Source organism: Chionomys nivalis, chromosome 6 (assembly GCF_950005125.1).
Source record: "Chionomys nivalis chromosome 6, mChiNiv1.1, whole genome shotgun sequence".
Lineage (NCBI taxonomy): Eukaryota > Metazoa > Chordata > Mammalia > Rodentia > Cricetidae > Chionomys > Chionomys nivalis.
Window position 1 is genome coordinate 95,283,979 of NC_080091.1, and position 26,736 is coordinate 95,310,714.

General features: G+C 39.4%; 1 protein-coding gene across 1 annotated transcript in view; it reads right to left on the minus strand.

Moving 5' to 3' along the window:
- Positions 1–1,368: 1,368 nt before the first annotated feature.
- The window catches only part of Cfap299 (cilia and flagella associated protein 299), a 496,870-nt gene continuing 471,502 nt past the window's right edge, over positions 1,369–26,736 (minus strand). Inside the window, exons 5-6 of the mRNA XM_057772769.1 lie at positions 19,003–19,132; positions 1,369–1,559 (exon numbers count right to left, since the gene is read on the minus strand). Coding sequence (XP_057628752.1) covers positions 1,464–1,559; positions 19,003–19,132 — 226 coding nt within the window. The 3' untranslated portion in view covers positions 1,369–1,463. The remainder of the gene's footprint in view (positions 1,560–19,002; positions 19,133–26,736) is intronic.

A 26,736-nucleotide genomic window follows, 5' to 3' on the forward strand; every position in this document is an offset into this window, starting at 1 on the left:
TCTGCCTCATCTTTAGAATTGTTTCCTGGGGATCCTCACTTGTTTCTGTGAAAGTGGTGCCGGAGAACTCAGACTCTGGCAGCTTCCAGGACAAGCGTGTGCTGTGTATGGTGCATACATTGGAATCTGAGATTGCACAGACACATCCAATTCAGATTTAATACCCATACTTGATACTTATTGTGATGGAATTACAGACCAAAGCACCTTCAGTTAGGAAGGTTTACTTCAACTCACACAGTTTGAGCTTTATTGTGGGAGATAAGGCAGGAATAGGATGCAGCTGATCGCATTGCATTTACAGTCAGGAAGCAGAGAGAGTTCACCTGTCAATCAGTGTGTGTGGTGGGTATCAGGCCACCATGGAATGGCACCAGTTATAAGCCATTCACTCAGGCTGGGTCCTTCCACATCAGACAAACCTCTCCGGACATGCCAGTGCACATGTTCTTGTAGCTTTGTTTCCTAGGTGTTTTTAAATTTTCTCAGCTTGGCCATTAGAACGAACTGCAGCTATTCCACTCTACTCACCCAGCTTGGGACCTGTTATACTGCACCATACACTCTTGCACCGCTTGAACTCCCTGTTTCTGCTCTGGGCTCTTCAGCATTAGCCAGATTCCTACCTTGCTCGACTCCACTTAGTTGCTTCACCATGAGATTGACTAGAAAATGAAAAGAATTGAATTGCCATGAGGATCAAATACTAGTTTTAAATAAAAAGTGATTTCTGAATGGTGTTTCCTGCACAAAGGCCATCTGCAGGACACACTAGAAAAACATGTAGGTTTTTCTCATGATGTCTTCATTCTCTAAAGTCTTCTGGCTTCCTTCAGATTTTATCTCCTTAGCTCCATTGTCATGGGACTCAGGTCACCCAGGCACACAGACTTGTTCATATTGACTTCATAATTTTACAATCACACAGAAAGTTTCAGATTTTATTTACTCGTTCAGGGCAACTGAAAATCTTGTGTGTTTTTCTATTGTAGTCTTCCAATTGGAGGCCGCTTATCAATATTCAGCAATTTGAGGGGACAGCACTGCCAGACATGCCACATGGTATCATATTTGGTACTAGATTTGGCAATAGCAGGATCTGGAACATTTTTGTTTTGGAACATCTGAGTTACAAAAATATGTCACCAATTAGCACATCTTTGAAGTGGCAGCAAGATTCTCTTCCACGGACTTTTGTAACCAGCCTGTTCTCACAAAAATAAAAATAAAATAAAAAAGAGAGAGAGAGAGAGAAGAGAAAATAATAAAAATAAAAACCTAAACCAGATCAAGAGGCTATCAGTGAAATAAAAAACAGTCAAGATTACAGTTCTTTCTTTGTTAACTTTTATTGCTCTAATTTGCCTTCTAGCTATAGAACTCATTTATGATTCCACTTTGCTTCTGACCAAAGAGTTCACTTAAAAGCAGCAGACAATAAGGAAACCATTTACTATGGGTGCCTAAGTCTTCCTTCTGGAGATGTGGTCGAAGAGAACCACGTGTGTGTAGAGTTCCGTCTGGATAGGGATTCTCGCCGAGTTGTCTCCTGGCTGCGCCTGAAACGCAAATGCTGTTGTTAGTCAGGTCCATGGACATCACCGGCAGGAAATGGGTTGGCTTTATGCTTCAGCTTTAAAGAAAATATGATTCGAAAGGCTGTTTCCATGGAGACCATTACACAATCCCTCCCCTCCACTTCTTTCCTCAGGAGTGGTGATGGGTGATGCTCCCTGTCAGTAGCTTGTGCCTGGGTTGTGACATTTTGAAGTACCAGCCATCAGAGTGTGTGCCGGGTTCTAGCAGGTCTAGTAAAGCCAGGACTCGCTAACTCTGACTCCACAGAGATCTTCATGAAGGCCTCTATGGGTAGATGTTGATTCAGAGGTGTAATCGAGAAACGACCCTAGTTCGTTCTCCAATGAGCCATACAAAGATGTCTACATTTGGGAGTTTGTTTAGATCAGTGGGGTATCTGTCCATGGTGGTTTTCACAAAAGGATTCTTTCTCCTCAGCTTTAAAATCAATTGAACTGGATGATTGTTTCCTCTTTATTTTGAAATCTGTGAGAGACATGTGGTCCCTTTACCTTTACTCAAGGATGTCAATCAGACAGACCGACTCAGAGGGAACCATGGGATAGCGCCTTGCTTATCTCATTATTGATAAAGAGAACACGAAGTCTTTGTATGAAGCCAAGTCTTAAAGGGAAGTTTTATTTCTAAATGATTTGAATAATATTCACCATTGGGTCTTTTGTATATTCACTACACAAAACTTCAAGGTAACTAGGTCTTTTTATTTTGTTGTGGACAGAACTGATGAAGAACATAGACTTGGGATTACAGAGAAGTTTTATGTTCTTTTTCCCTCGCGACATTGAATTTCTTACATCATTTGTAAGAGGATATTTTGAGCCTATGTTGTATTAGTAAGGGTTGGGACAATTGTAAAATCTTTGTAATGAACAAACAAAAGATAATGGGGGTGCTTCTGATGGTTCGTTCATATTCATTTCTGCCATTCTCTCTCTGATTTTATGTGATTTTATAATTTGAATTGCAGAAAACTTCTGTTAATACAAAGTATATTCTTTTCTACAGTGGGATGCAGTTAGCATTATGCAGAGGGAAATAACTGCATCTATTTAATCTCAATTCTCCTTATTTCCTGTATGCATGCATATTTCTGCTCTTTGAATTTTCATGTTGTATCATTCTGGTTTCCTCTATAATCGACAGATGAAGTAAAACTTTTGGAACATTTGCTTTGCATCTGTCTGGGAGTTATGGCTACACCCTTTCCAGAAGACCATTTTGTAAACATTGCCTGTTCTTCTGAGAGTGCTGTATTCCAACTCTTCTTGGCTCCCAGAGGTGAGTCTCCAGGGGCAATTGAAAGGCTAATTTACCTGGTAATCTGTTTCTTTATATACTGACCTACCTGTAACCACTTTTGTGGATTGTTTTTGTCTTTGAAATTTTATAACTGGTAATTTCTCCTCCACTGGTGACAAGAGTATTATTTTTAGTTTATCTTTGTGGTCTCTGTAAATGCTATGATGGAGTGAGGATTTAATCCTCTTCTGTGCTAAATTAGAGACAATAGGGAATCCAGGTTTTTAAAACTGTGTTTTCAGTGTTTGTCTGCTTGCCTGTTTTAAGGTTACAAATCTTGTCTTTCTCCTTGGGAATGACGGTAGCTCTACATAGGGCCTGGTGCTTTTGTGTGTATTTGCCTCTGATCTGTGTCAATGCTAAGATCTATTGATTGACTGCTGTATCTCTCCATGTTGGTGGAGATGATGTAGGGAGAGCCCTTTATCTTTTTGTGTGCGTGCATACTCTCTTCCTATTTCTGGAGGATAGCAGTTTGCCCAAACTTGATGGGCCTGCTTTCTTGGCTTACTCATTCTTTCTTTTGCTGATTATATCAAAGAGGTATTTAAAAATCAGTGTAATTTGGTTGCACAGAAAAGACACTCTGACAATAATTTGTTTTTATTCTTCGTGGAACTTGTTATTTCCTGAGTCATTTAGAAAAAAAACAATAAAAATTAAAATAAAACGATCCCTCACTTGTAACTAGCTAAGGCTCTGTACGACTGCAAATTCTGTTTAAAAAAAATAGTTCATTAATTACAATGCTTGCTTAAATAGTTAACTTAGTATTTCTCTGGCACTCTGATCTTTATCCAATATCTAAATGACTTCTGACAACACTGTTTACTATTATTATTGCTATTATTGTTATTATTATTATCATTATTAATTGTATCATTGCACAACTGGATACTAAGTAGAGAGAAAAAAATGAACAAAACCTTCATGAACAAAACCTTCTGGAGATCTTTTATACTTGAAACTATATTTAAAACGTCCCTGGAGGACCCTGGGAAAAACCCACCCAAAGATTTAGTCTTTTATTTTGAAAAATGATGTTAAAAACAAACTCCTACCAGAGGGCTCGTCCAACCAGAAGAGGTGCTCATCCCTAGCTCTGCCCTGTCTTGGCAAATTTGTACAGTATGATGCTGCTGGGGTAAATCTTCGAGAACATCCCAGTGTTTGTGGGGAATCTCCACAGCTTTCTCACGGCTCTCATTACTTTATCTGTTTTGATCCGCAGGGAAAATACTGATTGCAGCTCTGGTGATAACCACGCTCCCACCCCCGGGGTTTGCCTGTATTTAATACAGCTCTACTGGCACCTGCCCAATAGTGTTGGGCAATAACAGCATCACGTTATCAGTTATAATTTGATCTATTGTTTAAAACACATGGTGGTTGAAGCCTTGTTGCAGGCATCATATTTCTTTACTTAATACTCTTGGCGTTAACAATTACGTGTCAGGATATCAAAACTTCTTCCTTAATAAAATTAGTTTCATTCAGGTTTTGAATCAGATATACCCCTTGTAGAATTTTTTTGAAATAAAATTTCTCATCCCAGGCTACTTACCTTGGAAAACTGCTAGTCCTCATTTAGCCACAATCATTTCCCATCCTGTCATCTGCAGTATTGTATTTGATGCTTCCCTGAGATCTCTTCAGCAAGGAAGAAGATTCTCAGAAACTCATGGAAAGGCCTTTCAGTGCCTTCTGCATGGGCACTGAAAAGCTGAGCTGACATGGGCTAGATAGTGGAGACAGCTCAAGGACAGACTAAGAACTCCAGGAGTTTTTCTGTCTAAGGGAAGGGTGGCAAGTGGTGGCCAGTGCAGACCCAGCACCGGGGAATGAACAAACAAGTGTGGGAAATATTGCAGTTTACCTGCAATATTGTTGATGATAATGTAATTTTCTGCTTTCTGGATACGTAAGAACGTGGGTTTTCCCTCCTAAAATGACCGTAACACCTAGAAATCTAATAGATTGTAATCTTCCGTCTTTTCTTCCTTCCTCCCTCCCTCTGCCCCTTCTTCTTACCCTCCCTCCTTTCTGTCTCTCCTTTCTTGAGCATTGTTGCTGTTGTCTTCTTAGGGTCTTAGGGATTGAATTTCCACCTTTGGTCATACAAGACTCTCCCAGTGACCTACAACCTTAACATCCTCCCTGCAACTTTCTAAAAATCACTATCTCTGTCAATATCTATATCTGAATCTATCTATATCCATGTCTGAGCCAGAGTCTGCTTCAGTTCCCCAGGCTATCCTTTAAACCTTGCTCTGTAGCCCAGGCAGGCCTTGACTTGAAACCCTTCTGCCTTGTTCTCCAGAGTATATAGTGTTCATGTCCTGTGCCATCAGGACCAGGTCTATATTCGATTCTCTTAAGTGAAATGAATCATTTACAAATGATGCCTGGCTCTCCTTTAATCATTTGGCTTCAGACATTCCCATTAAATTCCATTCCTTTCAAAGGCCATTTAATAATTATTATAGCATGAGTGAGACAAGGACATTATTTTTACAAAGGAGTTTGTAATTGAATCAATTACAAATTCAAGATTTTGGCTTGAAAGTCACATTTCAAAGCAATAATCTTAAACCATATTTAGATATTTTATTTGTTTGTTTGTTTTTTTAAGGAAACCGATCCTCAGAGCTCTTTCTGGCAGTTGATCTGAACTTTGGCTTCAATGACCCAAAAATATGTCTAAGTAACCTAGAGATATTTTGGAGATTTCAAATGGAGAGAGATTTACCTAAATGTAAAGCAATTATAGGTGGAATCTTATGCAGAGAGATTTTGGTCTTGGTTTCCTTCCATCAAGACAAGAACCACAGTTTCAAGATCACAACTTGAGATTCCTTATGCAAATTTCCAGGAAAAAATTAATATCTTATTTGTTCAAAGTTACAAGACTTCGAAATATGGATTACGATGGCTCATGTCTTTAATCCCAGCACTTAGGAGGCAGGGATGTGCAGATCTCCAGGAAATTGAGGCCAGCCTGTTCTACATAGTAAGTTCCTGGACATTCGGAGCTACACAGAGAAACCCTGTCTCAAATATAACAAGAAGTAAAAAGCTATACAGCTTGGAGTTTACAAGCAGCTGCAATGTTTGTAGTGTTGAATAGCACTTCTGTGCCTGAGTGAGAAATAGTGGGGAATCAGTGGAGTCATCTTTATTTAATAATCAAGTAGTCTTTTGTGGAATTATTATGGTAAAAGGAGAGAAGAATCCTATTGAACAAAACCACAAGAAACTATGTTAGAGGCAAAAAATAAAATGAGTCTCTAGATTACACATATTTATTTTTCATCCTTAGTCCACATGACAACAAAAATTATGTAAATTTTGTAAATCTGAAAATAATTCAAATAATTTATATGTCAGTGTGAAGGAATTGTGTTCAGTTCAAATTTTTGCATTGGTTTTGATGCTGCACTTATTCATAATTGTACATTGGAATTTATTATTACTGTTATTTCATTTCTTTTTTATTACTTCCCCTTTTATTGAAAATAGATTTTTTTCCTCATTTAATATATCTTGATTACAGTTTCCCTGCCCTCTACTCCTCTCATTTCCTCTCCATTTCTCCCTTATCCAGACTTATTATCTTTCTACTTGTCATTAAAATAAACAGCCTTCAAAAGGGATAACTAAAGTAAAATATAGTAAGACTGAAATTGGATAAGCACAAGAGAAGACACAAGAAACATAGATAGACCCACTCATTCATATACTCATGGATCCCATAGAAACACTAAACTGATACTGTATATATATGCCAAGGACCTGTTGTAGCCTCATGCAAGCCCTCTGCATGCTGCCTCAGGCTCTGTGAGTTCATATGTGTTTTAATCCTGCTGATACAGGGCCATGTATTCTTGGTGTCCCTCCAACCTTTCTGGCTCATGCACCATTTTTTGCCTCCTCTTCTACAGGGTTCCCTGAGTACTGAAGGAAGGGATTTGATGGAGACATTCGGTTTAGAGATGAGTGTTCCAAGGTCTCTCACTTGAGTGTTTTCTTTTTTTAATGCTCTTTTGGACCAGTAGAAACATCTTACTGGTTCCTTTACTATCCCATCAGTTGGAAATTTATAACACATATTCATTTTCTATTTTCACAGAGATCATGATACTATATCCCTTGAGACACTGTTCTTTAATATCAGATCTCAAGAGTGCTGAAAGCAATCATGCATACATAGCAGTCACAGCATGCAAGGCAGCTAGTGGAGAAAAGTCACCACCTAACAAGCTCTATCTTCACAATCATAGCTCCGTAAGAAGCTGCTAAAAGAAAAAGAAAACCTTGCAGTCATTGCTAGGTCCCAAGAATGACAGACTCCCAAGATGAGTATAGATATGATAAAACAAAATTCAAAATACTGGGATAAGAACAAGGGCAATAAATGCTGAACGTTCATCATTGACAGGACCAAGAGATGCTATTTTGCCCCACTACTACAAGAATTACAGATTTAAATGTAAATAGTGACTCACAAAACTGAAAGAAAGCACAAGGAAATGATTCCCCCTCTTAGAAAGAAAAGTTTTAATATGAACAGTGGGAAAAGAAACCTCAAGGGGAGACATCAGTATTGCTGACTGTTAAGCTTTACATACCACAAAGGGTAAAAGACAGATATCTAATCTGTAGTGTGTTACTATACATAAGATAATGAAAGAAGCAGAAATATAATAAACTAACACCTGTGTGAAAGAAATGCTCAATTCCAATAACAGTAAAAGCACACATAAAAGTGACTCCAACAACAAGAACAAAAACAAAAACTCTGAAGACAGAGTTTAAAAAGTGTGCAAAGCAAACACAGTTTGGTAAACAGGAAGTGTCAGAATTGACCAATTTTAATTGTAAGGTGACATGGTCTAATCACAACATAATTGACTAGTACCCGGGTAACGTTTTACAAACTATCTATACTTTGACTAAAAAATTTTCACTTTTAAGGGGGAAAAAAATCCCATCTTTTTTCTTAGAAATAGAAGTAATCCTTTACATTTTTTTTGTCTTTCTTGCCTTTTGTTATATGTAATGTTTTCTGATTTTGTGCTTTTTTGGGATATGTGTGTCTATTTCCTATGTTTTTCTTATGACTAAAAATTCTGATTTTTGTTTGTTTGCACATTTGTTTTCTAAATAGAGAGACAAGAAGGTGTATTCACAGCATACAGAGGGGAATATTACAATATCTCTTCTGTTTAAATAAAAATGAAGGCTTTATCTTTAACATAGTAAAACTACATATAACAAAACAGGCATCAAACAAGAATTACAGTTACAATATTTATATCTTCTTTATCTTTTATCATAACTAAGGAAAACTGTAACATATTCTTCAACTCCATCAAAGAATCCAGAAGGATATAATATTACCTAAGTAAACAGGAAGTACATTGTAAGCAACTTCCAAAACTCTAGAATTGACAGAGACATTTTGCTTCCTGGACAGTCACCCAAAGTTCTTTGTACCATTGGGGCATCCATGTTCAGTCTACAGGCCTATAGAATCCAGCAGACTTTTCTCTAAAGCAGGAAATGTCAAAGACAGTTCCACCTATATTGGTAGTTTGTCAGTCACTTTCTTCTGTGTCCTGAATGTGTCTAGCAGGCTCTTTTATGAAGCAGAAACCTTGAAGTTCTGTCTCATCTTTAGGCAAGTTTAGCAGTCATCTCTCTGTGGATCTTGCATGTCTAGTTCACACAGCATACCATCAAGCAGTCCAGACAAGAGCAGTTTCTTGCCCAAATGGCTAGTCAACTCCATAAGGAGGCTCTTCAATGCCTGTCATTCTCTTGAAGTAGATTGGTGCTGTCAGGAGCAGATGTGTGTCTCATTGTTATGAAAAGTCCTAACTTCTTAAAACATATCAAATGCTATATTCTGAAGGTCTCTGAAAGATTTGAAGACTACCTAACTATATGAAATACATCTATGTTTATCTAGAAAATCTAACAAACATGATTACAAGCTTGACTATTATAGATGACTATCTATTAACCTATATTTCCCAATTACACATTACAATTATCAATGCAAATCTCTACAGCATATCCCCCTTTAAATGTAAACAAACATTTCTAAACAATATTTGGGAATTTGAGTATAGTTTTCTAGACTACTTCCTGCTTATTGGAGGAACTGTTAATCAGGTCTTTCATGGTGTATCCTGTGTGCTAGGATCATCTCAAAGTAATTTTTGGGGGTGTTCACGGCAACCTTTCAGCCTGGAATGAATCCACAGGTTCTCATCCTTTGTGGAAACAAAAGAGCCACTTTTTTCAAAACAACAAATCTTTAGATCTATATTTTGAAATCAAGCTACCTTTAAAATATATATGTTGGTTTAGCTTAGCAGCCCATACAATGAAATATCTCTCTGTACTTAGCTCCTTCACAGTCAAAAAACTCAAAGAAAACACAATAATATACATAATTCAGAATCTCTGTGTATATTGCATCCCTACATTGCTGATTTGTTTTAAATCTGTTACTTTTTAATATTTATTTTATTATCTTTACACCTTTAATCTATGACTGTCTGTACTCTGTCTCTTTAAAGACTTTGTTTTATTTTTAAATGATTTACTTCTTTTCAAACTCTCTATACTCTTTTTTCTTCTCTCTACCAAGCCTATGAACTTTTATCCAACACTATGACCCATTTAGAGGTCTTTTTCATCTGAATTTGTCTTATTGTGTATCTGTAATTATTTTCTTACCAGAAATGCTTCTTAAAATGCTAAGCTCTTTTTATAAACTTAAGCAGTGCCATTACTAGGGGAAATATGGAAGAAGTGCCTGCTTGCCCATGCCCAGTCCAGCATGGAGCAGCTGCTTGCTGCCTCCAAGAGCCATGCACAATGCCCCATCTCTAGCCACACAGTCGGTCCATGTTGCCACCAAGCAAGCTATAGCATGTTGCTCACAAACCCCATTCAAATGCTTGGTCTCCTGAAAGAGCCAGAGATAACACTGGCAGCATGGTTCAGGAAGCTGTTTCTAACTGGCATGGCTTTTTTCTGCTATTGCTGAATCAGGAAAACCTCTCTTAAAGGAGCTTCAGAAAGCTGTCAGCAAGCGAAGCCCATTATGAAAAAAATGTGGCTAAACTTTGTCTTTTAGTGTGTATAATTCCTTTGTAAGCCCTCTCAGGTTTTAAGTTGATTTTAGCTGGCCACGTGGTGTCAATCTGTTGTAATAGGGCTGCTTGTTCATCCCGGCCCCTCATTCCCCAAATAATCACCCAGAAACTCTATTAATTAAATCACTGCTTTGTCCATTATCTCTAGCTTCTTATTGGCTAACTCTTACATATTAATTTAATCCATTTCTATTAATCTGTGTATCGCCACATGGCTGTTGTTTACCAGCTAAAGTTCTGGTGTCTCTCTCTGATGGGGCTACATGACTTCTCTCTGGCTCTGCCTCCCCTTTCTTTAAGCATTCAGTTTAGTTTTCCTTGCCTATCTAAGTTCTATCAACAGGCCTTGGCAGTTTCTTTATTCACCAATGGTATTCACAGCATGTAGAGGGGAATCCCACATCACCCTTTAATCACAGGGGCCACTGCAGAAGAGGGGTTAGGAAGAATTCAAGACAAGAATAAAGAAAAAAGAAAATAGAATTGAAATGCTATCTTTTGAGCATGGCATAAGCATCGATTATGATTTCATATCAGCTGTGGTTGCCTATAATAGGCCTATACAATCCTGGGCCTATCAGCATGTTATCATGGATTAGGAAGCCCTTCTCCTTCCTGCTGAACTTTTGGCTACTGATGTATTCTGGGATAAAGTTGTTCCTTCACTGAGGAGTCTACCAGGCTCCAATGGATAGTACCTAACCCATAATCACATAGATAATCCAAGTCAAAATCTCTACAAAACCGAAACTAAACATCAACAACAAAAACATCAACAACAGCAATAAAATAGTCATGCTTGTGGAAAGAGAGCTTTAGGAAGGAGGAGGATTAACAGGAGTGGAAGGGAAATTAAAGAGGATCAGTTTCAGGCATCAGAATGCACACCCTTAATACCTTAAATGTTAAAGTTGTTAATAATTAAATACAAGTTATTTTCTTAAACTCAAAAGAAGTTATTTTTAAAAAGAAATCAGATCTTTTTGAGTATAGAAGAAATGCTTATTGTGTTCAACTCAGTTTTCTTCTTGGTACAAAACTAACTCTGGACTCTTCCTCCTGCTCCTAAAATGTGATAGTGTACTTTGTGAAAAGGGAGTAAGTAATGGAAGTAAAGTTGTTTTCCCAGATCTCTGCCCCCTGCTTCCCTGTGTCCTACTGGTTCTAGTATCCTTGGGCATCATGTACGAAAGCGCCACTTTTGTAATGAGAAAGACAGCTAGAAACTTTTCTGACTTCTTATTGGGCTATGCACACTGAATATCATTAATGACATTCTGCCTGGATAGTACAAAGTTATCATTCTTATTATTATTACCAAAAATTGAGAGGTATACAATAATTTAAGATAATAGATTTGAATTTTTCTTTTCCCTAGTTTGCCTTTCTTGTGTTATACTTCACGTATGAGTTCATGTCTTGGACACCTAACAACTTGTGTTTATCTCTAGGGCTTGTTCCATAAATACTGCATATAGAATTAAAATCAGTTTTCCAGGTCAAGAGGAGGACATGGCACTTAAGTTTTAGGAGTTTTAATTCATAAAAGCCAAGATCTATTATGTAATTTTTAATGGATTCCTTAAGGTCATTGATTTTAGTAGTAGTTAGTTGAGTAAATACTAATTTATATGTGGTAGACTTTCAGTTCAGATATACCAGGTGATTGCCCAAGGGAGAAAATGTTTAAAAGCTACTTAGTATGTGGCTGTTTTAGGGCTATAATCAACCAAATATTCAGTAATTTAGGCAGCAAACCCAGAAAGTTGGCAACACCTCAGGTTCACTTAATAACTGTGACTGGGCCATAGTTAAAAAGTAGTGTTTAACAGCCGGCCTCTTGAGGAAAAGCCAAAGGCCCAAGGACGGAGCTGCTGGTTTGATGAGCGTTCCTTGCTCTACTGGCCCAGGCTGAGCCAGCGTTGCAGTGGAGTTCGAGGAGAAATTCTTGAAGACTGAAGAAATTGTGGTGCCATTTAATCTTCTCCTGTTCCACATCTTGCTTTTGGTTCTTGTTTTTAGTGATCAGAAGGAAATGCACCTGGCTCTTGTAAAAAGACAGATTGTCCAACTGAGGATGTTCCCCAGGGGATTAAAGCTCCAAGAAACTCAACTAGAACCATCTGCCTAGAGGGTGTTGGAATGCCATGGGCTTCCATCTAGAAAGCGGCAGTTTCAAGCCAGTGAAGGGCTGTGATTTTAAGTCTTAGTGCCAAGGGAAATTAGTCAATGAATTCAGAGGCTGGAGGCAGAGTGATGAAGGCAATTAACACCTTTCTTACTAATGGCAAAAAGCACTTGGGTGGTAGTTTCTGGAGCTCAGGAGAGAGACATAAGCACTGATAAAATTGTCATCTAAACTAAATTTAAAAAGTCAGAAAAAAAAAACTAAGAACAGGTGCTTTTGTTTGACACATTTATTTAATGTAAAAACTTATTTATCTAGTGTTCTGTTGCTCACAGAAAAGAATTTTACTATATATATTAATATATGCTAAAATACATAATATTTTATGTATATTATATAAAAACATCTAGACAATTATCTAAAAATAATAAAATGGTTGACAGGCTCATTCACTCATGCACCTGCCAAAAGTCACTGCCCTGGATACCTAGGGTCAGTATTTCAATGCTCAGCTAAGAATGCTCAGAATTAATGTACTTCCCAAGGGGAGAGAGGCAAGCCATGCCAACACTTGTGGTAGTTTTCAGTTACAGATTTTAGCTTTACATGCTTCTAGTGCTTGAGAGCCTAAAGAATTTCCAAGTTAACCTCAAAAGTTTGTGAGGTTATTTTTGGCCCCATTCTTCATTTCTTTAGAAAATACTTAATATTCTGTGTATTCACTCTACAGATGCCATTGAGCACCTACCACACAAGGCCATAATGGCTAGCACCGGCAATGCAAAGGTGAAAACAGCCCGAAAACATTCCTACTTTGCTCTTTACAGTTTATGATTCATAAGTTTTGTTCCATGTGATCCGCTGGGCAGATGGACGTCATACAGAGATTCCTGAGAATGAAGGAATAAAGGCTACCTTACAGCTCTTTCACCTCTCCCATAATGGCCCAAGCGAATAAGGAGAAACTGGAAATTTCCCAGCCAGAAACATCACAGCGTTTATTCCTGGGAGGGTTTTCCGGGAGTCTTGGAACCTGGACCACACTTTTTGTCTCTTCGTGTAATTTTAAGAATTAAACTGTGAACTAAGACGCTTTAAATCAAGACTGCTGACTTAGAATCTGTTACAAGGGAAGGAATGTGGTTCCTTTATGCACAGACAGCGGAACAACAGCTAGGGAGACGTTATTGTAGAAGGCAGCTCCTTGTTAGGGGTACATGGTTGGGATCAGCCTTCTGAGGAGGAGGGGCCCCGACACGAAAAGAAACCAGATTGGCATCCTGCTAAAAAATGCACAGTGCGTATCTCATGTGCAACGATCCCCAAATGGGTGACTGTGTAACACCACACATGCTTACTTTCACCAGACCTTACACTGAACAGAACCCACAGGCCTCTGAGTCCTTTCAATACGACGGTTGCATTGCTTGTTTTGCTATCAGCCACTTTGTGATCAGCTGTAACCAAATTAGGCTCTAGCGCATGATTCTTTTTGGAGGACTGGGTGAGGTGAGAGCTTCTGAAAACTTCCTTTGGGATATACAAATTCTTTATGCTATCTCTTTGTGTGGAAGATCAGGCTAGTTGGAGAGCTGAAGGTACCAACCCACAGTCCGAACAGAACCCCACCTCAGAGCTTCGTGGCTTTTCATGCGTATTCACGGCACGCTGACCTGCTGTGACTTTCCTCCCATGCTGCTCTGGTCTATGCCCTCTATCCACCTACACAGGGCTTCAATCCTGTTATTTCCTTGCACAAGCCTTGCCCTATTTCTCCATTTTCTAGTAAGAGCAGAGCAAGGTCCTCATGAGTCCTCCGCACTCTCAAGCGGTGTCCTGGACTCTCAGAGCTCGATCCGCACTGTACCGACCCAGGTGAAGCAGTAGCACATAGAACTATTAATTTCCTTGGTCTGTCTTCCCTCTCTCACTGGGCAACTTCAATCTCTAACCATCCTCCCAATTTAAGAGTTCTTCCCTCACTCTAACCAGACGTTTCCTCTTGCCCCCTCACCAGTTCGCCACCAGCTTCAGGCCCAAGATGGAAGGTTCTCCCTTCTTTCTCTGAACTATAAAGGTGGTAGCTCAATCTGTGAGTTAAGTCTTTCTTGTGACTAACTGATGGGATGGGTTCACAGGCTTGTTTCCTCCAAATAAAATAAAGGACAAGACAACGGAATCTAAAAACACCCACAAACAGCCAGAGAACAAAGGTTGAGATCTTTCTCATCTTTCTCTCCCCATTAGTGCCTCATAATTATTGAATTTTGAGTCTCCTGTTAATCATGCCATCTTAAACATGTACGCAAGCTATCTGAGTGTGTTCAAAAATCAAAACTACATTCTAACATGATATTCTCATGGAGAACACCTGAAATTATATTTCTTTGACTTCAGAAAAAAAAAAAGAACCTGAAAGTATAGATGGAAATAAACATTTCCCCACGCATCCTCTCTGATGAGAACTCTTGAAGTCATTTTTGACTGGCAGAATTGGTGCCTGTACTGGTTTAAACTCTCTCTGCTACATCCAGCATCAGCAGCGTAGGTCACCGGATTCCTTACCACTTTATCAGGATCTTCTTCTGAAAGGAATCATTCATTTACTCAGCGAATACTTAATGAATACTTTGTGTATGTGCACTGTGCATGGCTGTACATGTTCATCTATGTGTGAGTGGGTGATTTGGGTACATGTGTGTAGAGGTGAGAGGATGCTATCACATGTCTGTCTTCCTCATTTGCTCTACATCATGTTGTTTTGAGCCAGGATCTCTCCTTGAACCTGGATCTTGGGAACTCAGGCTGGCTAGTCAGAGAGATCATCCCAAGCTCTAGAATTATAGACTTGCACAGCCATTCCTGGCTTTTTCTGTAGGTGCCAGGGATCTGAATTGGGGTCTTCATGTTTTCATGACAAGCATTTTACTGGGTGAGCTGTCTCCCCAGCCCCTTGGGTACCCACTAATTAAATAGTTTTTGAAGTGATGTCCTCTCATGAGCCATTTCCGTTTCTGTGACAGGGCAGAGCATGTGTATGTGGGGAACTAGTGTGACAAAGAAATCCCCCCATCCCTCTTATAACTCTCTAACCTCGTCTGCGTTATCTCCTTGGTGGGACATGCTTGTTTTTGTGTACCCTGTTATGCCAAGACTCTAAAGCAAACAGTCTTGTGCTAGTAGCTTTTAAAAGTAAAAGGGAAAAAAATGCTTCCTCTCCCGTCTCATTTGTTCAGATAATACAGAGGACTGAGAGCAAAGAGCTTCCACTCAGCCCCTCTAAGATAACACACTGGAAACATTTTGGTGGGTGTGAATCACTCAGACAAGCATTCTTCACTCAAAAATAGAAACTTGTCTTATTTGTTCCAGATGTTATACAGCTGCAGGGAGGTTAAAGCCAGTGGTCTTGTTTTCAGTGCAACCAAACTCTTAACTGCATTTGGAATTTCTTAACCCATGAACTCATATTACTTGTTCTAAGACCTGCACAATTTTCCTTTTCTGACTGCTTCCATTCACAAACAACTGTTTCGTGGGAACTAAGCTTCAGAATTAATGAGGCTACATCTGTTGTGCAAAGGAAACACATCCTGTTTACCACTGTTTCTACCTTTTCTTGATCATGACCTCTTTAATTTGAGGCATCAAGTGTTTTGGAAGTGTCTGAAGGAAAATAGGAGGGATGAGCCCTGTCCTCACAGGGCTTCGCAGCCCCTGACCTGTCTGAATTACAGGATTTTCATTTTTAAGAAATGGGAAGTAAAATGATTATGAGAATTACTAAATATAGAAATACGATTTCTATAATTTGTAGCATTAAAACACATACTTTATCATAGTTCTCTGTTCCCTGAAAGTGTTATGTTGGGGACTCGTGAAATACAAAATACTGGGGCCCTTGTAATGGTGAATACAAATTGTGTAGGGGACACACATACTAATTTAATGCCTAGACTATAAAAATTAAAATCTGAGTTATTCTTTTCATACTGGGGAAGAGAGTAACCAGACCTCTTAGGTTATCACTTTTCCAGGACAAAGATTCCGACTTGTGGGACACTGGCAAGCATGGAATCATGAAGTTCATTCTTCTTGGGCAAAGCTGAGCCTGAGTCTGAGCATTAAGCTGGTGTATTTCAGAGATTCAAGAGAACAGAGTAAAACAAATCGAACACAAACCCTTCACTTCTGTCTCTGTCAACAGACAGGAAGACGACGGGAGTCTATCAAGGCAATGTGGTTGAGTGAGTAGTGGCCTACCAGTTTGTCTCTTGATGTTGAGGCCAGGGTTTTTTTCTAGAAAGTCTGACATTAATTTTATCTTTCTGGAGATCAAAAAGATCAAATTAACCACAGTTCAAACTTTCAAAATTAAGCGATTATTCAGGCATCAACAGATGTCTCCCTGACTCATTCTTGACTCTCACTAATTATGAACTTGTTCTTTCTCCAAGATTTAGAAAGCTTTTCCTTCAGATTAAATTTTTTTTCTAAAAAAATTGAAGAACTGTTTCATGCATTGTTGATGAAGCTTGTGAGATCTAATGAATGATTCTGCAAATGGGGAAATTTTGTAGAGCATGTTCAGGTAATTGTATGCATCAATTCCTAAGGGTCCATAAAACTCTTTTCATGACATATATCCTTAAAGTACACCAATAACTTGAACAGAGCCCCAGTATAGATCAAATAGGTTAAATATTATGTTGTTCAAACTTATTTGAACACCTTTTCTACAAAACCATAGTGTAGTTGTTAATAATTTGAGGTTTCCCTTAAATTTACACCTTAACTTCTGGAGGAAAACCCTCTGTGAGTGCTCCCTATTGAGCTTTCTGTACTAACATCATGTACTCCTGTGCTGACGCTGTGCACAGGAAGTGCTGCTAGAGGGAAGGCTTTTTACCGAACTCATTCTTCTCAGAGATTCCTCATAAATGTGGCCCCACAGAGTTTTCGTTTCCTCATTTGTGATAAAGAAAGGAGTAGCATTTTCTCTACAGGACATAGCACTGGATAAAAGCTCCCTAGCTATGCATCCAATGTTTCCTTTCCTGGTCCCAGAACCCATGTTTCCCAGTTAGGTGCATGGGGACCTAAAAGAAACAAAACACTGCCAAGACTTTCAGACCACATCCAGCTACACATGAGCCATGGAACACGAGAGAACATACATGCAGAAACTTTTGGGAAATTTTCTTCAAAGGCAGCAAGATCACAACTTCTGTATGTTTTCATGTCTCTCCAATGCTCTGTTTTGCCTATGCCTGGAGACCATCTGGGCTCCAGGATAGCTCACATTCAAGGTCCAACCTTGGGAACCACTGTCTAGATTGACAGGCTGAAGAAAAACAGCTTCTTTTCAGCTGGATCTGCTCTTCTATTTGAATGTGAACCCAACCAATGCTATTTCTTGCACAGTTTCATTCAGTCATTCTTTGGACCCTTAGCTACTGAGCACTTTGAATATGACAGAATCTGCGTTAAGGGAATGTGAAATAAGTTTTTGACTTTCTATCTTTAAAACCCTTAGAAAAAGATTTGGAACCCAATAGCCTATGCTTAGCCCTTGGTGCAGCTTTGCCTCTATCACATGGATATCACACAATTCTTATGTTTAACATTCTGGAATTATTGTTTCCTTTGCCTTTGAATTTTAGACTGTCATAGGAATGACCAACACCAACAACAAACCCAAGTGAAAAACAAAGGCAAAAAGTTATTAACGAGGGTTAATAAACACTCAAACAACCCCAGCGTATAGCAATGCTACTCAAAGGTTTAACTTTTATCCCTAAATATACAAGTGATGATCAAAATTCTCAAAGCAGTTTTAACTTTTGAAAATACATAAGATGTAAATATTTGCCCTTGATAAAATTCAAAGTACCAAAGGACATGCCTTTAAAATATTTTAATGAAACATTTTCTAAAGTAACACTTAGAATTACATTAACAGGTGTATTTGTGTGTCAATTGTTGTTTAGTATTTGACAGGGTCTCTCTGGCCAAGGCTGCTATAGAACTCATCGTGTACCTCAAGCTGATCTTATTTCATAGCAATCCTCTGCCTGAGTCTCCAAGTTGCTGAGATTATAGATAAAAACCATAATGCCAGGTTCAGTCTATTACCTTCATGGTATGGCATGGCAGCATTTGGGCAGGCATGGTATGGGAAAGGTAGCTGAGTTCTATAGCTTGTCCAGGCAACAAGAAGTGATCTGGGACATTGGGTGTGGCTTGAGTTTATATGAAACCCCAAACCTCATCTCCATAGTGACACACTTCCTCCAACAAAGTCACACCTCCTGATAGTGCCATTCCCTTTGGGGGCATTTTCTTTAAAAGCACCACATGGGTATAAAAATAAGGTAAGAATCTCCCTCTACTAATGCTTCCAATGAAAAGACTAGTCCCCTAATGATCAGAGTGAACAGGCTATCCAGTCTCTCTAATCTAACTATGCTTAGTAGGGATTGAAGTAGAACTTCATTCCCACATAAACTCTTTCTTCTCATAATCTACCAAACAAACTTTGGAGGAATGCCTCCCTCCGTCTCTCCCTCCCTCTCTCTCTCCCATCCTCCCTCTCTTCTTCCTTTCTTCCCTACCCCTATTCTCTTTCTCTTCTTTCCTTGTCTCTTCTTTCTTTTTGAATGCTCATGTTTCAAAGAAATTATTCACCTCTAAGATACAAAACAAACATACAAAACTCCCATGCCATAAGGGTGTCAGACATTTAAAAATTTTTTTGACTAAGTAGAAACACAACACATTTTGAAGAAACAGATAAGTTATAATTACCTTTGGGTCAACGTTGAGGATTTTCCTGTCTCTTTTATATTTAAAAAGCAAGCCTTCAGGGTTGTCAGCCATCACTTGGTAATTGGGACTTGAATTGCAAACAGCAATATGGTTGTCCCAGTTGTAAAAGCTGTAAAAGTAAATATTTATAAAGAATTAGGATGTCTAACACATTAAAATGATACATACTTCAGAAAATATTTGGGGCAGTTCATCCTCAAGAATAACCATGGTGAACACATCTGAGGTTTGAATTCTAGCTGAAACATTATGAGATGTTATTCTCAATCATTTAGGTACATACTTATAATGATTTTACATGATTTCCTGGTTTGGATACTGTAAGACATAGGACTTATTCTAGTATTGCATTCACAGGAAGTCACGGAGAAAATTGATGCAATTTAAGATGATTTGTTCCATGGTAGACTCTTCAGGGTATAAAAAGACTGTTTAGTGGGAAGAAGGGCAGACGAAGTCACCTCTTTCCATTCAAAACAAGTTCACATTGATTTACTTTTTCCAGGGTTTCTGTTTCAATTCATTTCCCAGGGAGTGGAGGAACTGTACATTTGATTATCATAGGACAGACATGTTTTGTTGTATTCAAGAGGATATCCATATGAAGATGTTCTCATTTCAAAGGACAGGAGGCTAGACAAGGTGAGCAGCGTGGTCAAGGTCTTCCAAGTCATATAGATAACATTCCCGCTCAAACTTGTGCATTTCAAAGCATACATATGCTCTTTCAACTGTCTAACTATTCTATCATTTTTATCTTCAAAAACAGTGAATGGAGGACTTCTAGCTTTTTCTACCTCTTGCTTTTGCTTGTCAATACTGAATACAATACTGCCCTTTGAACTGAAAGAATCTTCAGTACATTTTCTTTAATGTGTGTTGTTCTTATCAAGACATTTTCAAAGTTTTGCTTGATTTTAAAATTACAAAGATCAAGGTAAGTGTATGTTGGAGTCTGTGGACCCCCAGAACCTGAATTTCCTGTGACCCCCTTGTCTGCCAGAGTAAACAACTTGTTATGCTTGCAGCTGCTCTGAGCAAAATAATTTGTTTTCCTGTATTTGCAGCTGCTCTGAGCATGAGACAGGGGAATGGTTTCTGGTGGTTGCTGCTGAGGGATCCTGAGAGCTGGGGCATGGGCATTGGTCAGGGAAGGCACTATATAAGGACAACCGGTCTCCCTCTCTCTCTCTCTCTCTCTCTCTCTCTCTCTCTCTTTCTGTTTCAATCTCCATCTTTGCCTGACTTGTGAACTGTACCGTAATGTGTAGCCTGTAGCGCAGGTGTAGTGAGTTACAAGTGTACAGTTTATAGGTCTATCTATTTTTCAAATATTGTAGCATGTACTTTATTTTTTTATTAATTTTTTTATTCTTTTTAATTAAAATTTCCACCTGCTCCCCGTTTCCCATTTCCCTCCCCCTCCTCCCACATATTGCCCCCACTTCCCTCCCCCTATCTCCACTCCTCTTCTCCTCCCCCCACTCCATTCCCCCTCCCTCTCGATACTGAAGAGCAGTCCAAATTCCCTGCCCTGCTGGAAGACGAAGGTCCTCCCACTTCTATCTAGGTCCAGGAAGGTGAGCATCCAAACAGGCTAAGCTCCCACAAAGCCAGTTCATGTATTAGGATCGAAACCTAGTGCCATTGTCCTTGGCTTCTCATCAGCCTTCATTGTCCGCCATGTTCAGAGAGTCCAGTTTCAACCATGCTTATTCAGTCCCAGTCCAGCTGGCCTTGGTGGGCTCCTCTCAACAGAAGAAATTCAAATGGCCAAAAGACACTTAAGGTCATGCTCAACCTCCTTAGCGATAAGGGAAATGCAAATTAAAACAACTTTGAGATACCATCTTACACCTGTCAGAATGGCTAAAATCAAAAACACCAATGATAGCCTTTGCTGGAGAGGTTGTGGAGTAAGGGGCACACTCATCCATTGCTGGTGGGAATGCAAACTTGTGCAACCACTTTGAAATTCAGTGTGGCGATTTCTCAGGAAATTTGGGATCAACCTACCCCAAGATCCAGTAATACCACTCTTGGGAATATACCCAAGAGATGCCCTATCATATGACAAAAGTATCTGTTCAACTATGTTCATAGCAGCATTGTTTGTAATAGCCAGAACCTGGAAACAACCTAGATGCCCTTCAATGGAGGAATGGATGAAGAAAGTGTGGAATATATACATATTAGAGTACTACTCAGCGGTAAAAAACAATGACTTCTCGAATTTTGCATGCAAATGGATGGAAATAGAAAACACTATCCTGAGTGAGGTATCCCAGACCCAAAAAGAGGAACATGGGATGTACTCACTCATAATTGGTTTCTAGCCATAAATAAAGGACATTGAGCATATAATTTGTGAGCCTAGAGAAGCTAAATAAGAAAATGAACCCAAAGAAAAACGTATAGTTATCCGCCTGGATAGGGGAAGTAGACAAGATTGCCAGGCAAAAACTGGGAACTTGGGGGTGAGGTGGCTTGGGGCTAAGGGGAAATGGGGTGAGAAACATGAGAAGGGGAGGATGGGAAGAGCTTGGGGGAATGGAATGATTGGGATATAGGAAGGGTGGATACGGGAGCAGTGAAGTATATATCCTAACTAAGGCAGCCATCTTAGGGTTGGCAAGAGACTTGACTCTAGAGGAGCTCGCAGGTGTCCAGGGAGATGTCCCCAGCTGGTACCTTGGGCAACTGAGGAGAGGGAACCTGAAATGACCCTATCCTATACTGATGAATATCTTGCATATCACCTTAGAACCTTCATCTGGCGATGGATCGAGATAGAGACAGAGACCCAATTTGGAGCAACGGTCTGAGCTCTTAAGGTCCAAATGAGGAGCAGAAGGAGGGAGAACATGAGCAAGGAAGTCAGAACCACGAGGGGTGCACCCGCCCACTGTGACAGTACTTTAATTTTTTTAAAAAAAGTTTCATTTTGTGTTAGTTCAGGAATATGGGGAGGGTCTAGGTGTCAGATCCCATATGGCTGTAGTTACAAGTGGTTGTGACCTGTCCTCTGTAAAGCAGTACATGTTCTTTCTTGTTGAGCCATCTCTACAGGCCTTGTCCTACACATTTTTAATTAAGTTTCCCCATATTCTACATCTGAGTTGTTTGGCCCACTACTCTGCTCTTGCTTCTTTTGAACAAGATGTCTTCACCAATTAAATTCTCTCTTAATTGTTCCGTTGTTTGGGGGACCTCAGTATTGCCTTTGTGTCTGAAAACAGTAACTTGCCAGCACCCCAAATTGCTCCCACAGATCCTGTGCTTTTGTCATTGGGCAGGTAGAGTTTTAAAAGAATGGCTGCCCTTTCTGAGGTGGGGTGAGAAGGAACGGCTTCCAATCACTGCTCTGCTTTAGTCGGCTCTTCAGGGAGCATCAGGAAGCCCCTGTTTGGATTGGGGCATCTCCCGTTCTTACCCACCCTTCAGCAATACTCGGGAATAACACTAACATGATAGGTAACGTCTCTAACAGGACCAGGGAAGCAGGGAAAAGAGTGAGTTCTGGAGACCTAGTGGCAAAAGCTTAGCCACATCTTCGCAGCTAATTTAACACTGCCTCCTCCCTAGTAGGTTTTCAAATTCAGTTTCACCTGAAGAAAGAAGATAATTTGACCTCACCTTATTGACTTTCAGTTAAGAGATTGCTAGATTAGCATAGGGGGACATGTTGTGCCTTTCAACTTGACATATGTGTCTAAATAATTATTTATGAGATAGAGAGATATAGATAATCCCATCACGGCTCCTGAGTCATAACTGTGCATACAGTGGCATGGCTTCTATCACACATTCCGATCTTGTTGCTCAGACCTCAGGTTAAGCCTTATGGAAACCCAGGCAGACTTTATTAAAAATACTCTTTATACAAAAATCGAATTAATATGGTGCATGGTGAAACAATTTGATTTGTCGATACTTTTTCCTCCTAAGTAGCCTTAATTTTCTGCCAATTCTCATAGCTAATGATTAGCATTTGATAAAGAGAATTACTTAACAACACCTCCTGGATCCTGTTGTAAGCTCAATAAACTACCTCAGTTTCTCACCAACCCCACCCAGACATGGAGACCTGACAAGGAAACGGCACCCCCTAGGATTAAGAGTCCAGCCTGTTGCTCACATGCCCAACTTCCTTCTGCTGCGAAGGCTTTGGGAAGCTCTTCCACAGAGGCTAGCCAGTCACCACCATACAAATGTTTCATTTCTTTATGGGCACTCCTCCAGACTATAATTCAGCTCTTACCCTCTGTGCAACCACGTGACAGATGTTTAGCCAACGAGGCATATGCAGAAGCCACGTTTGCCACTTTTGATGGGTCTATAGTTTCCTTCCTGCCTGCGGAAATGGGGAACAAGAGGAAGCCAGGTGCTAAAGATATGTGGAGTTTCATAAAACACAAGGGCCAAAGATTGAGCTGGCTAGGAACACACTAGCACAAATGGCTTGGCATGGCCTCTATGTTTGAAAATGCAAAAAAGAAAATCATATACAGTCTATGGCTCCAACATGTGGGTACTTGTTAGTGTTACTTACCAACTCATTCCTTCTCTGTGCAATGATTAGTGATGCTTCTGTTATCATAAACGGTTTTAAAAGCGATAATGTGTATTTCAAAGCATTTCATGCTCTGTTCATACCAATATTAAAAAAGATGTTTAGTCCAAAATTGTAGCATATTTAATGTTTGATGAATCAAACTCTATGCCACTGTGAATCTTACAAAAATAAAAATTATGTCTGGTTTTCCCTCCAAGTTTTATTTTAATGATTTGAAATTAATTGTATAGTCTCTGCTCCATGATTTAAATCTCGATTGTTAATATATCTAGGCTTTTTGGCCTACAACTGCTGAGAGCCACCGTGGGAGTATACAGCAGGTGACAATTAGTGTTGAGCAGGTCAACCCATCAGATGCATGATTTCCTGGTGGGGAGCCCCACCTGGAAAGGTCATGGGGTCACTGACTGAGGAAACCAGTTACTCCTGTCCGTAATTTCTCTCTTGAGTCACTTCATTTCTTCCCTAAGAACTTCATTTCTTCCCTAAGAACAGCTTTGTGTGTATTCCCACTGCGTGTGTGTTTCTCTCATGAAAATATTCCATCTCCTGGGCACACATGTAGCTGTGGATGGTCGGAAGGAAGATTTCTACTAGCTGAATAATTTTGATGAATGGAAGCAATACTAGGATATCTTACATTACGAAGATGACGTCGGATTCTCATTCACAAAGACAGCCTGTTACACACACGCAGCTGACTTAGACTCCATAGCAAATTCAAATCAGGCTGGTTGCCCTTGGAGACAATATCTGGTTGCCCCAAGTGACAAATACATGAGGTCATTCTCCCAGGTGCTGTTTATTGCTGATCTAAGGTCAGAGTTTGAAGCAACTTTAGACATGACTCCCTGTAGCAATGGACCTTTCTGCACGTACTCCCCAACCTCAAGGTTCAGCCAATTGTTTACGATCTGGGAGCACTCACCAACTTAGAGCTACGTGCAAGGCCATGGTTGCTCACTGGCCGGTCATCGTGACATTCCTAGCCTGAGAGAAAGAAACTACGTGACTTATCTTGGGTTTTGAGAATGGGTCGGGCCCTGAAAACGTGACTTAAAAATGTCCAGAGTTGGGCTGTGAGGGAAGCAGAGGCAGCAGAGAAGCAGTGGCGATGCAGAATGGGAAAGGAGAGGAGCGGCCATGTTGAGAGAAGGCCGCGGTGGAGAGAGAGAAGTGTGAGAGATGGAGAAGAAGAAGCACGACGGAAGTGTGAGAGAGTGAGTGCATAAGAGACAGAGTGAATGAGTGTGAGCATGAGTGTGGGTGTGTACATAAAGAGATTGTCAAGTAAGAGAGATTACTTAAAACGAAGTAAAGAGGAAGTTACCATCAGTAACCATCCATGTTCCTTTTTCCTTTCAGAAAGAAATAGTCTAACCCTTAGATAGACAAAACTTTTTCCTAAGCTATGGCTACGTTCGTGGGTTTTCTTTTCTTTTTTTTTTAATTAATTAATTTATTTATTAAAGATTTCTGCCTCCTCCCCACCACCGCCTCCCATTTCCCTCCCCCTCCCCCCATCAAGTCCCCCTCCCTCTTCAGCCCCAAGAGCAATCAGGGTTCCCTGTCCTGTGGGAAGTCCAAGGACCACCCACCTCCATCCAGGTCTAGTAAGGGGAGCATCCAAACTACCTAGGCTCCCACAAAGCCAGTACGTGCAGTACGATCAAAAACCCATTGCCATTGTTCTTGAGTTCTCAGTAGTCCTCCCGTTATGTTCAGCGAGTCCGGTTTTATCCCATGCTTTTTCAGCCCCAGGCCAGCTGGCCTTGGTGAGTTCCCGATAGAATATCCCCATTGTCTCAGTGTGTGGGTGCACCCCTCGTGGTCCTGAGTTCCTTTGCTCGTGCTCTCTCTCCTTCTGCTCCTGATTTGGACCCTGAGAATGGGTTTTCTTCTTTACCCTGGTGTTGACTGGAGGCTGGTTCTACCACGTTCTACCAAGTCAGTGTTATGCAACAATGCCTGGTGGAAAAACCAGTTCATATTAGTTGGATGAATTTAAATTTCAGGTTATTCTTTGGAGTTTTAAATATTTTCATTGTTCTATATATCATTATTATGAACTGGGTAAGTACTTGTTATATCTTCCGGATGATATTTATTTTCTAAGGGTGTATATTCTTATTCAAATATTTATTTTGCATACAGCTATTCTGAAGTAAGTTTCTTATTCTAACTCTTTCTCCCATTTGATTCTCTGGATTCCTGGTGATGGTAACACTAACAACTATATAACATCCTTATTCCCAATGTGAATCTCCTAAAATTTTCAAATGTTATTAAGTCAACAAGGATTCTAGAAAAAATAATTATATAAACTAAAAAGTACAAATTAATAGCTAAAAAATAAAGTATTAAATTTATTATTATACATTATATATAAATATATACAATATATAAATATACAAAATATTCTATATTTTTTATTTACAGAATCTTTGCAACAATTTTATTATTTTATTTGCAAATATTAAAAGTTATGAAGTTAGTTTTATATTTCAAATGAAAGCAAATTATATAATTTATTTTAAATTATAGGTTATATATATTTTTTCCTTCATTTTCCTTTCCCTTATCTATTTCAAGCGAATTGCAGTTTTCTTCATCTCAGAATTATGGTCTTTTTTTGTCTTAATATTATGTGCTACATATATATATATATATATATATATACTACTTGCTGAGTCAATTTGTGTTGCTTGTATGCATATTTCTTTAGGGATAATCACTTGGTATTGAATAATTAAATAGGGTCTCATCCCTTGGGAAGACAAATTTGACAATTTTAATTTTAAAGAAAAGCTTTTAGCCGGGTAGTGGTGGTGCACTCCTTTAATCCCAGCACTTGGGAGGCAGAGGCAGGCGGATCTCTGTGAGTTCGAGGCCAGCCTGGTCTACAAGAGCTAGTTCTAGGACAGGAACCAAAAGCTACGGAGAAACCCTGTCTCAAAAAATCCAAAAAAAAAAAAAAAAAAAAAGAAAAGCTTTTAATGTCTAATATGTTGTTCTTCTCCTTGTATATAAAACATCACTTTTTTTCCCAGATGAACAAAATAAACCAATTTTTTTATTTAACAAAATCTGGGATAAGAATTTTCTTTAATTTTTGGCATCTGCTAGGCATCACACTT